Source organism: Dermochelys coriacea, chromosome 24, assembly GCF_009764565.3.
Source record: "Dermochelys coriacea isolate rDerCor1 chromosome 24, rDerCor1.pri.v4, whole genome shotgun sequence".
Classification (NCBI taxonomy): Eukaryota; Metazoa; Chordata; order Testudines; family Dermochelyidae; genus Dermochelys; species Dermochelys coriacea.
The window spans coordinates 244,059-262,619 of record NC_050091.1 but is presented as its reverse complement, the minus strand read 5'-3'; the positions used below and the strand labels follow the sequence as shown (position 1 = coordinate 262,619).

The following is an 18,561-nucleotide window of genomic DNA, read 5'->3' as shown; positions in this document are numbered from 1 at the left end:
AGACAACTAGACATTTAATGCTTAATTTCAGAAAAGACTCATCTTGAGAAACAGAACATCCGAAGGACAGTACCACTATCAGAGCTCGGGGAGGAGGTGCTTCTAACAACCAACAACCAACAGCTGAATAAAAATGCAACTGCAGTCTCATTTTGGTCAAAACAAGAACCTCACAGCTTCTTCTTATAGTCTTGCTCAAATAACTACATTCTAATGTGAAAAGAGATGTAATTGGGAACAGTTACTAAACCACACACCAGCAGGTCTCACTGTAGTCTCTGAGGCATTTGCTAATTGTCTATGGAGAGCTCACTGGTCACATGATGCCTGCCCTCCTCTTGGTTTCCATCTGCCAAATCCCATTAAAAGGAAACTAAAAATACAATACTTTACTAACATAAACAATTGCTATAGCTCCGGCAGGGACGTTATGTGATCACAAATGGGAGGGGAAGTCGGTCCATGCAATCAGAAATGAGAGGAGAGATGTCCATGAAACAATCTCTCTATTAAGTTGTGAGCTATGTTGTGAAAAAAAGTTTAAAAATCTGAGTTCTTTACATTAAACATCACATATAAAAAGAAGCAGATGAACAGCACTTATCTGTAAAATGAATAGGAAGCAGAGATGCATCATTGGTAAAACATGAAGTTCCTTCACTTTACGAGCCAGTCACACTAAAGATGACTGTGTTATCATAAATCAATAAAAGCAAGACAACTAATGGTCCTTTTTATGTTGACACTGTGCTCAGTACCTGAGTATCTCAAGCTCCGCCAGCCCCTTTACTGTCATGATCTTTTAGGTTGTTGAATAAAGCTGTCTTACCTTCTTCAAGGCTGATACTCAGCAACACTTTCAGATTGCTGGCGGTTGTTTTCTGACTGGGGTTACATTTTAAATCTTCACTGGGTCAGATTCTGATAATTATCATGCATGTAATTTTTCACAGGCTTGAATTAAGTTGGTGGTTTTATTTCAGCTGCTTATTAGTAGCAGCTCTTCAAGGTTCTAGTTGAAAGAAGAGAGTTTCCTGGAATATCAGACAGCAGCGTTTCACTGGTACTACTTACTCTGTTGTTTTGTACACATCAGAGTACAGCCCCGCCTTCTGGTACTTCTTCTTTGGGGCCTAGGAGCCTTTTTCTCACGCTGGGTAAAAGTAGGCAAATGCTGCTCAGTGTTTTCAGATTCATGTGCCTTCCCAATGGCTTTGAGGTGACTGGGTGATTCAGTTGATGTCTCAGAAAAGCTGGAAGAAAATGTAAAGGTGAACTTATTTCAACAGTATTATTCTATATTATACAAAGAAGCCCAACAAAGAAGTCTCTGAATGGCCAGATGACTTTATTAGATTAAAACTTTTTTTGCCAATTTTTGCAATTGAGACAGGATATTTTACAAATAACCATTAACTTTGTACAAAAACAGAAACCAACTTTATTGGAGTGTAAAGCACAAAGTAACTTAAATATCTGTTTTATATATGTATAATTATAAACAGGTGTCTAGCAGTCTGTGCATGTATATACAAGTAGGTACATATGCTCACACCATGTTACTAAATTTCTCCAGCCTACAGAGAGAAATATTTAAAAGTTTAGAACTAATTTCATTTCAACGTAAGTTCATTTTTGGTTCTGGAAACAGGAAGCTGTTTGTTAACAAACTGAGGAAGTTATTCAGCACTCCTCCAGAATTTTAAGATGGTTATTTTCCTCATAGTCATGAAGACCTAGGGCTTGATTCTCTCTCCTTTATACTAATATATAGCAGAAGTGACTCCACTAAAGTCAATGTGACAACCCAGTGTTGGTGAGTGTAACCGAGGATATGTCTATTCTGCAAATGAAGGTGTGACTGCAGCGCAGGTAGGCATACCCATACTAGCTTTAGTCTAGTTAGCGTGGGTAACAGTAGCAGTGAAGACCCAACGGCACAGAACCCAGGGTGGGCCAGGAACTTGAATACGTACCCAGAGTGCCCACCAAAGCCTGCACCGCCACATCCATACTAACAACGTTACTTACGCCAATTAGATTTAAGCTAGAGTGGGTACACTTACCGTGTTGCAAACACCCCTTCATTTGTGGTGTAGACGTACCCGGAGAGGATAATCAGGTCCTTGGTTTCTAAAAAGGGCTTGACGTAGTCTCTATGAAATGCCCTGATGATGGAATAATATTCAATTGTTATAAAATTTGGGTATTAAACATAGGGTATGTCTACACTGCATGTCACTGGTATGTAGGGTATTTGTTGCTACATGCTGCAGTGAAAAGCAGGTTGCACTCATGCTGCAGTGTCTAGCTACACACATCAGGGAAAGTCTTAGCAAGGTGGAGGCAGAAGGAAAAGGCTCTGTCAGCAGGAAGCTGCTGGAGCCTTTGTACACTGCCTCCTTGCTCCCAGAGCCTTTCCCTGTGGCAGAGAAAGACTCCAGCAATGGGGAGGCAGCAGGACATCACACTGCTAAAAATAGCAGTATAGACAGGTGAGGCATTGCTTGGGTGTGCAGAGTACATACCCACAGGGTTCCTATTTATACCTGGGCTAAAGGGCATGCAGTGTATGTACTCTGCTCACCACCACAAGGAGTGTGCAATGTAGATGTACTCATAATGGTCTTACCCACAACTGACCCATTTCAGAGTTTTGATGGGCTTGGTTTGCAACCCCATACAATATAGACTACTTTAAGCTTTGTTTCTAAAGCTATTGTAAAAGTAAGAATGGCAGCTTGCTGATGTATAGGTTGAATTATTAGCTAATGAATGTCTGAAACGGATGCTGACCCAGTATGGCCATTCTTATGATGTTATTTTAAGCAATGCAAAGTCTTGCTACCTTAAGAATCAAATAAGGAGCAACTTGTGATCTGTGGTGTTATATACAAATGCTAACAGTAAATACTGCCTGGCCAACACATCCTGGACCAGTGAGGGGAAAGTTCTACCCATATCTTACTGAGGGATACAGAGAAATACCGGCAGTGAGATTTGTCCTTCTGTTGGTGGCGACTAACTGATGTAGAATTTAGCTTTCCCATATAAAGGAATTAGGTGGAGCTGTTGAAGTGCCATGGTTATGACAGGGTTCTATTTTGCACTTAAACTGACAGTTCAACCTCTTTTTTTGTATGAAAAAGACAATATATCTGCCCCAATTTTTCTGTACATAACTTCTGAATAAAACTTATATTTGAAAATAGTCAGAAAATTCATCTGTTAATTTTTGGGTTCTAATCAGTTTAAAATTGGCCTAAAAAGTTCACGTTACTAAGTTTCACGATAATTTGGGCCCCTCTAGGATAAAAACTAAAAACACATTTTTAACATTCTACAATGAGAGTTTGGAGGTCTGGGGTAAATGTAATTTGTAGTTAATTAAACACAAACTATTATTAGTATTATTTGTCATAATTTAATCTTTATTTTCTGCAGTAAGCGATGAAAATAATGGTTTATGTTATCTACTTCCACTCTCCAGTGCAGTATATGGACATCTTTTTGAGCAGTTTAGGAAAGGAGTAAAACTATCTTTTGACATATGCCCCCAGTTATGTTCCCTGCATCTGAAATTGGGTTATGCCCACCTTCCAGCACCCTCTTCCCCAAACATAAGCGGGCATGATTTTCCAGAACTGTGCAGAATAGAGAGTAAGGGAAAGTTTGAGGCAAATGTGGTCTGTTTGTGGTGGTAAGTTTGGGGAAGGAGGTACTGGAAAAGTGGTATTCCTTTTAGGGAAGAGTTATATTTGTGGTCATCATCATAGCTTATCACTTCATTGTCTGTGGTGTACAGTGACTGCTCTAATGGTAAGGTGTATGCCTTAAATTTTCTTTGCTTCTTGGTTTTATGTTGGGTATGTCATGTACAGATCGTCCTTAACTGACACCAAATGTAGTGGTTTTGTATATTAATTTATATTGGGTATATGCCACACTTGAAAAAAATTCAAATCAAAGATCTCCCTGATGCATGGAACCGTTATTTTCACTTCTTCACTGGGTGGCGTCGGGACAATCTTTGTTATAACCTTTCTGTCACCCGAACTGTCAACTATAATTACGACAGCCTAAAAATATTTTTTGCTAATCGAAGAGTCAGACAAATAATTTTCATTAATTGCTCCATCTGAAGCACAAGCCCAGAAAGAGAATAGGTTTCTCCAAGATTTTCTGTATCTAGTGTTTGCAAGTCCGAATGTTAGAATTACTGTACTTTAGATGCCCTCTCATTTTGGTGAGTCATATTCAATAGTTTAAAGATCCTACCTTAAAGAGTGCTGATTTTAAGAAAGTGTTGGGCATCCCCCTTCTGAAAATCAAGTCCCTTTAAGGTTTCTCAAATTGGGCACCCTAATACTGAGGCACCCCAAAACACAAGTTACTTCTAAAAATCTGAAAACCTAACTCCCTAATGGTAGTTCCTCCAGGTCCAGGCTGAAGCACACTGGTAGAGCAATGAATGGGAAATTTATCTATTTAGGTACTTAATGGCTTTCATCATCATCATATCTGAAAGCATTAATTAATTTTATCTTCAGAGGCAAGTTTTATCCCTATTTGTAAATCTGAGGCACAATACAGATTCAGTAATTTGCCCAAGGTTACATAAGAAATCCATGGCTGAGCCAGGAATTTAACCCAGGTCTCCTAAGTCCAAATTTACCAAACTTTCTCCCTACAGAGGTACTGCTGCCCCCAGTACTATAGAGAAGAAAAGTACTTTGATCTTAGGCCTACTGTTTTAGCACTTTTAATGAACACCAAATTCACTTTAACAAAAAACAAAATTTAAAAAGAAGTTGTAACTTAAAAATAGCACATGCTGATTCCCTCTGAATTGATTCCCTCTGTCAGAGAAATGCACCTAGCAGTGTATGTGAGATGTGGGATGGAATAGTTGAAGTTTTGGAGAAACACATTTCCTACAGGTTTCAATTGCCAATTCTTTGAAGGTACAGAAATGTAAAGGAATTACCTTTTATTACTCTCCTGCTCATCTTCTGGTACAGACTTCTGTCTTTTCCTGGCTTGTTCCTCTGTAAGCCATCTCTTCCTCTTCCACCCTTTTCTGTGCTCTGCATTCAAGTTCACACTCTGTACTACAGCTTCAATTACATCTGCGATAGTATCAGGTCCAAGGTGTAAAGTGTTGCTCTCTTTCCTTCCCTCTAACTCCTGACTGACAAACCGAGCTGCCTGGAAAGCCTGCATTGAAACTACAGCCTGTAGTGGGTATTTCCGGGGCCTGCCTGGCTTGCGCTTCACAAAGTTATTCCCTGTCCGTGACTGCCTTTGCAGCTTTTTGGCTTTTAGAATTTTATTGACATGGTCCAGATTTTTCTTGGTTGCCAAAATCTTGTTGTAACTACACATTTTTCTAGCCTGTCGCTGCATAGCTTCAACCACACTTCTCTTCAGATGATGTGGGGAGTAGCTGCTTGGTAATCTGTCTGAAAGAAGTGAGATGCCATCATTGCAAGAGTCACTTGGAACTGCTGGAACTAACAGACTGTCCTGTTTTCCCAGGACTCTCTCCCTGTTGTGGTTTCGACCAGGGCTAGCTGAAGGTGGAACAGATACATTTGCAATGACAGCTTCTATGGTTTTGTCCAGTGCAGCCTGGCTATCATGTTGTGCCATGCGCTGCAGTAAACTATCCACTGAATCATCTACAGCAATCCCCAGTTTTGCTCCTCGTGTGGGTATTCCAATCACTGGAAAACACAAACATAAGCATACTAGAACAGATTTTAGTTAAGATCATCACTAAATTCTATCAGGTTTAAAACAAATTTCAATGGCTACATGTCCCCCTTGATCTCAAAATACTAAGGAGATATTGCCAAATTTTAATTTCTTATATTAGAGCTTCCAATAATTACACATTGTAAAGATACTTGTTTTTGTAACAAAGTCTTACTAGGTAGGAGGACTAGGGATGGAAGTAAGAGGGGTACCTGCATTCTGTCCTATGACATTTTTCTTTTCTCTTTGATCTAACCAGATCAGCACACCTTGTTTTCCCTCTTCAGTTTCTTTCAGGGCAGAATGATAAAGGCATTGTCAATTAAAAAAAAGCCTGAAAGGATGCATTAGCAGTAAAGTGCTTAAGAGTATGCCATTTTTCTTCTTATGTTCTGATCCTGAAAACACTTGTGCACATGAATTCAAGTGTGAAAGCGTTTTCAGGATTGGGGGGCTTTGAATCGTAAGCTCTTCAGGGTAGGAATCATGTCTTTGTATGTGTTTGTAAAGTACCATGAAAGGGGATGATCCAAACCGTTATCATAATTATAGTTGTTCCTCCCTACCCCTGCTTAGATGGTGATCACCATTTGGAATCTTGTCTCCTGAACTGCCTGCAGAATCCAATATATTAGAATTTAAATAAGAAAAATTACTTGGACACCAAGGATGCCCTGGAAAGTAAGTGGGGTAGGACTCAGGATCACAAACACTGGAGAAAAAGGACTGCTATTGTTGGGTTCAGAAACAAATTTTCCCCAGTGGGATCAATTCCTATACAAATAATAACATTTTCAGAAATTCTGTGAACACATAATTTAAACGCTGATCAAATGTTAAGCACTATTTCAAATCATTAGCTATACTGCTAATGAAACTGTCTGTGCATTAACAAAATGACCTGGAATACCTAGAGAAAGCAGCAAGATCATTTACACAGGAAACAAACTTAGCCCATTTTTTAAACAACATGAATGCTATTCTATGTGCTTTGCATCTTCATCTTCACACTGTTACTTGGAAGAGAGAGTTTCCAGATCAGCCATGCTGTTGATGCAGTATAAGAAGGGATTTGTTCCAAATGAACTATTTCCCAAAGATGCCCTGTTGGTTTTTACAGATAAGATTTATTAGAAGAAACTCTGCTCTCTATGGAATAAAAGGAATGCTCTTAGTCTTCACATAAATATATTTTAGTTACACATTTGCATTTAGAAAATGTTACAGTAATTATTGCCAAATATTGAGATTACATCTACTTGAACGGTTGGCAGGTAAGACAGTAGAGTGTGTTTTGGTGTAAGCGCAACTTTTAAAGGAAAGACACCATGAAGCATTGCTGTCAACAAGGTTTGTATTTTCTGACAGGAGGGAGATTGTCTGTTAGCTCAGTGGTTCTCAATAAGGGGTACATGTACCCCTGGGGGTACACAGAGGTCTTCCAGAGGGTACATCAACTCATCTAGATATTAGCCAAGTTTTACAACAGGCTATATAAAAAGCACTAGCAAAGTCACTACTAAGATTTCATACAGAAAATGACTTGTTTATGATGCTCTATATACTATATCAGCAGTTCTCAAACTGTGGGTTGCGACCCCAGGGTGGGTCGTGAGTTCGTTTTCATGGGGTCGCCAGGGCCGGTGTTAGACTAGCTGGGATCCAGGGCAGAAAACCAAAGCCCGAGCTCCCCGGCCTGGGGCTGAAGCCGAAGCCCAAGTAACTTAGCTTTGCAGATCCTCCTGTGGCGTGGGGCCCCAGGCAAATGCCCTGCTTGCCAACCTCAGTGCTGGCCCTGAGAGTAGTAACAGACTCAATATTTTGAAAAACTTAATTGTTGCTGTCGCTTCACTGGCTCCCAGAATGACAAGTTTCACAAGAGAAAAACAGGCTCAAGTATCACACTGAAATATAGGTACAATATTTATAGTCCAATTGATTTTTTTTATAATTATATGGTAAAAATGAGAAAGTAAGCAATTTTTCAGTAGCAGTGTGTTGTGACACTTTTGTATTTATCTGATTTTGTAAGCAAGTCGTTTTTAAGTGAGGTGAATCTTGGGGTACGCAAGACAGATCAGATTCCTGAAAGAGGTAAGTAGTATGGAATGATTGAGAGCCACTGCATTAGCTGACAGATAAGACACAAACAATTGAAGATAAATCTTTGTGTTTACCAGTCCAGTCAAATACTCAGAAGACAAGAAAAAGAATATTAATAAAATTGCACACACTGCTGAGTTCTCAAAGTAACAAACCTACAAACACAAGTGACAATTTTCAGAGATAGAAGGCAACTTAAATGAGAAAGAATTGGCCATTCAACTTCTAAAATCTTCTTATGACCAAATCACTTCTTAAAGGTGTTTGGAAAGAAATACAAGAACACGGGTTAGGTCACAGCTAATAGGGTCAACTGTGAACACTTAGAAAACTCAGTAACTTCATTCTCACTGAAACAAGGGGAAGATTCACACTGTCTGCTTTCAATTTTAGATGCAATATTAAAAACAAATAAATCATCCTTAGCTAGATAAAAAATGCTAAGGAAATGGAATGTCTCTGGGATTCCTTATAAGCACACCATCTGTTTAGTAAACTGAGCTATGTAAACAGCTGCACTAACTGAAGATAATCAAACTACACAACACAACACATTTTCGGACGTGTCATTTGATGGTCTGTCCTTGAACTGGTGTTCCTGTTTTGAAACTAATCCAAAAAGGATCAGACAAAAGTGTATGATCCCAATGACAGCTGCAGCACTGGTCATGCATGCCTAGAGCACTTGCTAACAAAGATGCTTTCTATGACAAAAACATTGAAATACACAATGTGCTCACGATCTACAAAGAATTTAAAGATAGAAATGGTCACACCAGAAGCCCTAGCAGCTTCACCTCTATGGCGATGATAAATTTGCCATTCAGTTTTCTACTTGCACTCTTCTTGCACAAGAGATATCCCGAATTTCCAATGTCTTCCTGCACACAGACTTATGCCAGTGGATTAAATCAACTTTTTAATTGTCTCTTTAAAATGAAAATGTAAACAAGTCAAATGGAACATCTTTGCTCTGTACAGGAATATGCTAAAACAAAAAACAAAAAAAAACTTTAAATTTCTCAGTTTAAATTAAGGAACTGAGCAATCTTGGCACCTTGTGGACCCTTGGAAATCATAAAAAATAACAACAATTTCTGCAACGACTGGTGGCTGTGTCACCAATTCAATTTATGTTGTAACAGATAATGAATTCTGCCAATCAACTGCATATGGCCATGCCACCAGTTTATATAAGTGCACTTGAATCCAATTTACACAGCAAACAACAGCCATACTACTGATCTAATTACATACTGACATAGTCTGTTTTGGGATTTTCAAGGTGCTCACCACCATATTATTTAACGATTATATTGTTAAATATTGTATATAGTCATTGTGATAGGCACTATATAAGCATACAAAAAATGATAGTACACTACCCAAAGCACTTATTATGAGGCTTGGCAGAATTCTATTTTTATTTTTTTATAATTTCAATGGATATCATCAATGTTTATTTTTAAGATTTTTTTTAAAATTTTCTTCTATTTAAATTTTCACAGTTGTGGGAAATTGTGGGGGAAATCAAATAATTATTTAATGACAGCAGACACTGAGATTCAAAGCCTTAAAGCTTTATAATCATTAATGACGAATTGTATATGTTGACACTGACAAAGTAAATATCCTTAAATAAAAATCTCAAGTTCTCAAGAAGCATTTTTCTTACTTTGCCTATCCGTACATTTTGATTAATATCAGTAGAAATATTTTTTTGTTGGTTTGTGTGTATACATTCAAATTGACATTTACCAACAAAAATCTAATCCTCCGCAGCCTATTTATAATCTAAAACACAAGAAGTGACAAGTGGATGAGACAAACAAGCCAGGGTAACAGGGAGACAGGGTCACAAATATAACAGGATGTGCACAGTTCTTAGTCATTCTGTAGCAATGATCACACCTTGCCATCTGCCAAAATGTTATCACGTTGCTATTTTCCGTATGCATTATGCAGGCAGTGAGCTTTGAAGAAGGGGTGGTAGCTTTATAGATTTTCACTGTACGCTTTTCCCATATAGGAGAGTGCATGAACGGTTGATCAGAGAAGAGGGTGACTGAGGCTGCATCATTGCTCATGATTTATTAAACCTTCCATTGCCCCTTACTTCAATAAGTAGAATTATTCTTCATTGGTGTCTTCCAGGAGAAATGTTACTGAACTATTTTGTAGTCACCACATTAGAGGGAAAGTATACATAAAGATGAGAGAGAAGTGTCAAGTCTGTGTGTCATCCTTATGTCTGGTAAAAGGAAAATGCACTTTTTCTCTCTTCTTTCACTAATAATGGCCGATCTTGTTCTGCCCCCTTTTTTTCCCCTTCATTTTTTTTTTTTTTTTAAAAAGGAAATAGCCTCTGTACAGAGAACAGGTATGGCCAATTCCAGACCCAAAGATGACAGTATCTCAGAGGAATGGCCCAACCAAAAGCAAGGTCTACAACAGAAACTGTTCTGCAACGTTAATTCCTGCTTTAAGAAAGGGCATGGGACACAACTGGAAGCTTCTATTGGGATGGGTGAGCCCAGCATCTGTGTGCTGAGGTACTAGTGCTGTTAGGTCTCCTCTTGTATTGCTGCCTTCCCTATCTATTGTAGTGCAGACCTCAGCATAGTATCTATCCCGACAACCTTGGTGAAGAGCAAATGTTACTTGCCTGTAGAAGACGTGCTCTCAGAAGTAGATCTCTTTCTGGAAGGACTGCAATTTGTGCTCTCCGTCTGTCTCTGGGAGGGCTTGTCCTGTGCTGGCAGGGTGCCTGAAAAGCAGAGAAGAGAAAACAAAAGCCCAAGAGAAATTAAATTAACTTAAAACTAGAAATGCCAATGAAACACATTCCAGATGTCAAATGTTTAAAGCAGGATAACAATTTTTACCAGAAATAACACTTGTTTGTATGGGGCACGCAAGTGGGGAAGGGCAGAGTTTCTCAGGTCCGATGGTTAGTAACAATCGGAAACACCACCCTCCTAGAAAGAGGGGGCTGTTTTACATTTAAACTAACTTTTACTATATGTATTTCCAATTAAAGGCCTACTTTTAAGCTCATGGTTGCACATCAGCAACAGTATATACGCTCCCCCAACACCTCACTTTGCAGGAAAATAAACAAGATTAGAAGAATTCTTAAAAAGAAAAGGAGTACTTGTGGCACCTTAGAGACTAACAAATTTATTAGAGCATAAGCTTTCGTGAGCTACAGCTCACTTCATCGGATGCATTTGGTGGAAAAAACAGAGGAGAGTTTGTGTGTGTATGTAGATCTCTCCTCTGTTTTTTCCACCAAATGCATCCGATGAAGTGAGCTGTAGCTCACGAAAGCTTATGCTCTAATAAATTTGTTAGTCTCTAAGGTGCCACAAGTACTCCTTTTCTTTTTGCGAATACAGACTAACACGGCTGCTACTCTGAAACAGAAGAATTCTTGCATCTCTGGGTACATTCATTTTGCATTTTTAAAGTAAGTGGAGCTATCTGTATCTGCAAAGTTCAATGCTTTATATGCACAAGCACAAGAGAAGGCTAGGCAGAGGACCACATAGAAATTAGGCACTTAATCTCCAAAAATAATATGTAATAATAAGGTAAACCATATTACAATTCTAATGTACATAAATGAGCTGCCTGCATGAGATTGTGAAATATTTAACAGATTTTATTCATGTCTTAGCTGAATATTTTATGTCTTGGAGTAATGAGGGCCACAGACCCAGGACACTGGGTACTCTGCTCTATGCAGCCTTGGAGGCAGACCAACCCTGTCAATCAGAGGCAGGGCAGGTGTGGTTCCACCGCTGAGAAACCGCCAGTTGAGACATTTCCATAGCCTAGGAAAAATTAAGTACTCTATATCAGTAAAGAAAATGAGTCATTAAGATTAAACAGAACAAGGAATTCTGCAGAGCAAGGAATTCAATGAATAACAAACTGAGTGCCAAATAATAAGTCAGTATTTTTCCCCACTTAACAGCCCTTTTAGTGTGGACTAAATCTGTGGACCTCATTATTCTAAGAAAGGTAGTTTTCAGGTAAGATATGGATATATTTTCCTTTTCTTATACGTAATGAGGTCCCCAGATCCATGACACTGGGATTTTATAGCAGTGTTCGCTCAGGAGGGAACTACATACAGCTATGCACAGAGGTGAAAGGGAATAACCTTTTCCAAATAGTTACAAGGATGCTACAGTGAAGAACACCATCTACTCAAGGCAGCATCAGATGATGACTGGATGTCCAACTTGTAGAATTTGAAAGGTGGCATGAATAGATGACTAGGTGGCTGGTTTACAGATTTTCTTGTATGGGGCATATGGTCTTTCTGCCCATGAAGCTGTCTTGGCTCTGAGGCAGTGAACTCTGATATTGGAAAATGCATTTAGGCTTTTTGACTTGTATGCCTCTGAGATACAATATCTCATCCACCTGGAAGGGAGGATTTTGAAGCCTTCTTTCCCTCTAAACAGTGGATAAAAAGCATTAAAAAAGTGTTTGTCATTCTGACCTGTGCTCTGTAGTGAATATATACATTGAGACCTCTGGACATCCAAAGTATGCCACAATTTCTCTTTGGAGTGTGACAGAACTTGAAAGAAAGAGGGAAGAACAATTTCCTGTGTTCTAGGGAGCTTGGAGTTAATCTTGATTATGAAGACAGGGTCGGTTCTGAGTATCACTTTAGCCTTACAGAACATGCAGTAATGAAGTTCCAGGAAAAGAGCTCCTAACTCAAACACCCTGCAAACAGACATAATTCTCATGAAACAAAGCCATTTTAATGGTTAGAAAGTAATAAGATACCTTCACGAGTGGTTCAAATGGAGGCCCTATGACAACACTGAGAACCAGGTATGATTCCATAATATAACTTTATGCACATCAGGAGGATGTAGATGAGATGATGCTCTCATAAGAAAAATGCTGGATAACTGGGTTGATGAAAATTCACCAATTGTCTACTGCACAGGGGATGCTAGACAAAGTAGCACCTTGATCTTTGTGTTTGAACTGTCAGGTCTAACCCAAGTCAATTCTGAAGATATGCGAGAATCTGTGGTACCAATACAAGTGAGAGGGGGTGAGGAGGGGTCAGACCCTTGAGCTAGGACTAATGGTTAAAGCTCAACCACACCCTTGAATACACTGAGTAGATTTATTTCTGGAAGCTAAAATTTGTGGATATTATCTCTCTGAGGTACCTCTGACTTAAGAGGTTCTGTCCAAAAACCAGACAGCTAGTCTCAGACTGTCTGGATTTTGATTGGCCCTTGTAGTATCATATCTCTTCTAGATGGAAGGCAGATGAGTTATCTTTATACCCTGTGAAGGGGATCAAAGACCCAAGGCCTCCTTGGCCAGAATAGGGATAACAGAATTACCAGTGCTGCTTCACTCCTGATCTTCTGTAGAATTCTGAGAACATAAAAAGGGAGGGAAGGCATGTAAGAGTCCCTTTTGGCCATCTTTGCAACAAAGCCTTTGTTGCCTTGGGTCTGTGATCCCACCAGTAAGGGCTTGTCTAAACTTACATTTTATAGCGCTCTAACTTCCTGGATCAGGGGTGTGAAAAATCACCCCCCTGAGTGCAGCAAGTCTGAGCGCTTTAAAGCGCTAGTGTGGACAGGCTCCGAGAGCTGGAAGCCGCGCTCCCAGCGCTCAGAGCTAATCCCCTCATGGAGGTGGATTACCGCGAGCGCTGGGAGAGCTCTCTCCCAGCACTCGCGTGCGACCACACTTCACTTCAAAGTGCTGCTGCGGGAACACTCCCATGGCAGTGCTTTGAAGTTTCTAGTGTTGCCATGCCCTAACTCTGAAACCGTGCAATTCAGGTGGGAGGCAAACAGATCTACTGCTGAGAGAGTAACATTTGTATACCAGGAGATGAAACACCTCTAAGGTATAGGTTTCATTCTGGATGTTCTAGCTTTTGCTTCTTGAGCCAGTTGGCTGTAGCATTCAATTTTGCCGTGGATAAGAAAAACGTGAATTGACTGCAGATTTTCCTTTGCCCAAGTCATCAGGAGGTGAGTTTCTCTTTGAAGGACAGTAGACCTTGTTCCCTTAATCTGTTGTTGTATGATAGGGCTGAGCTGTTCTCTATCTTGATCAGCACTTCAGGTAAGTCCAGAGATGGGAGCAGAGCCTTGAGACCATACTGGATTGCCCTGAGCTCTCCTCAGTTTATGGTATGCTTGTGCTATTGTTTGGACTAGATTCTTTGTACAATCTTTGTCCCTTCATGAACGACCTGAGAATTCTCCTGGCTTGATATACCTTAGTTGAGCAGTGGATAAGAGTGCATAAGAGTTGAGGGAGCGATATGAAGTTCTGTAGTGGCCTCATGTGAGCACTGATGCACTAAGAATATCCATATGGGAGACCACTAATCCCAGAAGAGACAGAAACATATGAATGGATACTCTCCCCTTGAGAAGTTGACCATTTTAATAAGATGTGTCTGCTTCTCATTTGTTTCCTGCAATTTGTAGAGGACAGTTACTGTTCCCACTCAAACTGTGAATATGCTGAAACTGCAAACTGACTCTCACAAAACCATGGCTCTGCAGCCCTTATTGCTTTGATAGTACAATCCATGACTGACTGAATGAGGCTCAGAAAAGGAGGTCACCCAGAAAGGGGTAGACTGGAACCCTTCCTTTCTGATGGCTGATATTAACACTAGCAGCATTTTTGTAAACACTTGCAGTGCTGTTGCCAAACCAAATGGCAAGGACTTGTAATGGTAATGTTGTGCTCCAAGAGCAAAGGTGAAGCAGCATCTGTGAGACTGACAATTTGAGTCTCTCGGATGTTCAGACATCCTTCAAATCTACAGATGTCATGCAGTCCCCTCTGTGGATGGCAGTTATTCTGGATTTTAAGGTCTCCATCTTGAATTTATTTATGTTTTAATCTGTTGAGATACCTGACATTTAGAACTGCTTTGTAGTCTTCTGATTTTTTTTTTAAAATGAGAAACAATACGGAATAAGGCCTTTTTTCTTCTGAAAAGGTGGAGACAGGTTCAATTGCTCCCATTTGCAGGAGATGTAGGATGGCTCTCTGTATGCCCTGACTGCTCCTCAAGCAAAACCTCCTAGGCTGTGCAAATTTTTTAATTGGTTGATAGAGACCATACTTGCTATACTGTCCGCCCATATTAGCTCTGCAGGGCACACAGGGTATGTCTACACTGCGAAATCAGCAGCAGCAAGTCTCAGAGCCCAAATCAACTGACTTGGGCTTGCATAATGGGGCTAAAACCAGCACTGTAGACATTCCCGTTTGGGCTTGGACCTCAGAGTTTAAGCTCCAGACCAAATTGGAACGTCTACACATTGTTATTTGTAGCCTGATAGTGCAAGCCCCAGGAGCCCAAGTCAGTTGACCTGGCCTCTGAGACCCGCTACCGCAGAGTTTTTTCTTTTTCTTTGCAGTGTAGACGTACCCTTAGGGCAGGGGTGGGCAAACTTTTTGGCCTGAGGGCCACATCTGGGTATGGAAATTGTATGACAGGTCATGAATGCTCACAAAATTGCGGTTGGGGTGCAGGACGGAGCAAGGGATCTGTCTAGGGGTGCAGGCTCTGGGGTGGGGCCAGAAATGAGGAATTCAGGGTGCGGGAGGGGGCTCCGGGCTGGAGGTGCGGCCTCTGGGGTGGGGCTGGGGATGAGGGATTTGTGGTGTAGGAGGGTACTCCAGGCTGGGATCAATGGGTTCGGAGGGCAGGAGGGAGATCAGGGCTGGGACGGGGTTGGGGCATGGGAGGGGGGGGAGGGCTCTGGGGTGTGGCCAGAAATGAGTTCAGGGTGTGGAAGGGGGCTCCAGGCTGGGGCAGGAGTGTGTGTGGGGGGGTTAGAGCTCCAGGGTGGGGCTGGGGATGAGAGGTGCAGGAGAGTGCTCCAGGCTGGGATTGAGGGGTTTGGAGGGCAGGAGGGAGATCAGGGCTGGGGCAGGGGACTGGGGCGCAGGAGGGGCTCAGGGATGCAGGCTCCAGGCTGCCCATTCCTCAAGCAGCTCCTGGAAGCAGCGGCATGTCCCCACTCCAGCTCCTACCCAGAGGCGCGACCAGGGGGCTCTGCACGCTTCCCCGTCCGCGGGCACCATCCCTACAGCTCCCATTGGTTGCAGCTCCTGGCCAATGGGAGCTGCGGGGGCAGCGCTTGGGGCGGGGGTAGTATGTAGAGCCCCCTGGCTGACCTTAAAAATAGGAGCCAGAAGGGGGGCATGCCATTGCTTCCAGGAGTTGCGCGAAGCGGCTCCTGACTCCGCTCCCCAGCTGGAGAGCGGGAGCGGGCAAGCCCCACACCCTACTCCCCAGCAGGAGCTCAAGGGCGGATTAAATTGGCTGGCAGGCTGGATGTCACCTGCGGGCCGTAGTTAGCCCACCTCTGCCTTAGGGTGTTAGATAACAGTTCTCTTTTGTTTATATATTTATCCTTGTTGGCCAGATGCCCTTGATAGTGTTAATGCCTGAAGGAGGCTGAGATTATGCCTGCCTGGACCTGGCTGCCTACAAAGGGCCTGTATAGTGAGGAGGCCACTCTTTCAGGTAAAAAATTTTCCCAGTTAGAAATGACGAGTACTTCACCACCAGGGGAAAAGGCACCTATATCTTTGGTAATGACACCAGGATAAATTTTGACCGGTGCATTCTGAGGAACTTTCTGGCTTCATAGAACGAAGTCCAGGAGACATGTAGGATAGAAAAAATAGTGAGAAAAGAGCAATAACTAGGACATTAGGACCTGGTGATCTACAGTAACAGCTGAAAATGACAATCCAATATTTAAGACATGGCGACCTGTAGTGGTAGCTGAAGACAACAGCCCAATGCTTTTCCAGTTTTTAGATCTGACAAGAAATCCCTATTCCACTATTACACATTCACTGGTTGCATGACCAGAGATACATAACTATAGCCTGTCTAAGGCTCAACAGAGATAATTGTAGTTCACAGTACACTTTCCCTGAAAGTCTTTGTGTCTATTCTTTCAGAGTAGCAGCCATGTTAGTCTGTATTCACAAAAAGAAAAGGAGTACTTGTGGCACATTAGAGACTAACAAATTTATTTGAGCATAAGCTTTCGTGAGCTACAGCTCACTTCATCGGATGCATTCAGTGGAAAATACAATGGGGAGATTTATATACATAGAGAACATGAAACAATGGGTGTTACCATACACACTGTAATGAGAGTGATCAGGTAAGGTGAGCTATTACCAGCAGGAGAGCGGCGGGGGGGGGGGGGGGGGACGACGACACACCTTTTGTAGTGATAATCAAGGTGGGCCATTTCCAGCAGTTGACAAGAATATCTGAGGAACAGTGGGGGGGAGGGAGGGGGGAAGAGGGGGAAATAAACATGGGGAAATAGTTTTACTTTGTGTAATGACCCATCCACTCCCAGTCTTTATTCAAGCCTAAGTTAATCGTATCCAGTTTGCAAATAAATTCCAATTCAGCAGTCTCTCGTTGGAGTCTGTTTTTGAAGTTTTTTTGTTGAAGAATTGCAACTTTTAGGTCTGTAATCGAGTGACCTTGAGAGATTGAAATGTTCTCCGACTGGTTTTTGAATGTTATAATTCTTGACATCTGATTTGTGTCCATTTATTCTTTTACGTAGAGACTGTCCAGTTTGGCCAATGTACATGGCAGAGGGGCATTGCTGGCACATGATGGCATATATCATATTGGTAGATGTGCAGGTGAACGAGCCTCTGATAGTGTGGCTGATGTGATTAGGTCCTATGATGGTGTCCCCTGAATAGATATGTGGACAGAGTTGGCAACGGGCAACATTTGGGGACAATGTATACCTTTAAATCAGTGGCACTGGTATGGATACCCGCATGGCCTCACAGCATGCCAACATTTTTATGGCTGACTTAGAACAACGCTTCCTCAGCTCTCATCCCCTAATGCCCCTACTCTACTTGCACTATATTGATGACATCTTCATCATCTGGACCCATGAAAAAGAAGCCCTTGAGGAATTCCACCATGATTTCAACAATTTCCATCCCACCATCAACCTCAGTCTGGACCAGTCCACACAAGAGATCCACTTCCTGGATACTACGGTGCTATTAAGCGATGATCACATAACCACCACCCTATACCGGAAACCTACTGACCACTATACCTACCTACATGCCTCCAGCTTTCATCCAGACCACACCACATGATACATTGTCTACAGCCAAGCTCTTCGATACATCTGCATTTGCTCCAACCCCTCAGACAGAGACAAACGCCTACAAGATCTCTATCAAGCATTCTTACAACTATAATACCCAGCTGCTGAAGTGAAGAAACAGATTGACAGAGCCAGAAGAATACCCAGAAGTTACCTACCACAGGACAGGCCCAACAAAGAAAATAACAGAACGCCACTAGCCATCACCTTCAGCCCCCAATTAAAACCTCTCCAACGCATCATCAAAGATCTACAACCTATCCGGAAAGATGACCCATCACTCTCACAGATCTTGGGAGACAGGCCAGTCCTTGCTTACAGATAGCCCCCCAACCTGAAACAAATACTCACCAGCAACCACACACCAGAACCACTAACCCAGGAACCTATCCTTGCAACAAAGCCCGTTGCCAACTGTGTCCACCTATCTATTCAGGGGACACCATCATAGGGCCTCCACCTGTTCTTCCAGGTTAATAGTACTCTTTGAGTG

General features: G+C 41.6%; 1 protein-coding gene across 1 annotated transcript in view; it reads right to left on the bottom strand.

The window, feature by feature from the left end:
* Positions 1–18,561, bottom strand: part of ASH1L (ASH1 like histone lysine methyltransferase) — a 159,081-nt gene that overhangs the window by 57,422 nt on the left and 83,098 nt on the right. Inside the window, 4 exon segments of the mRNA XM_038383327.2 lie at positions 1,075–1,132; positions 1,135–1,253; positions 4,988–5,726; positions 10,526–10,627. Of these exon segments, the coding sequence (XP_038239255.1) occupies positions 1,075–1,132; positions 1,135–1,253; positions 4,988–5,726; positions 10,526–10,627 (1,018 nt within the window).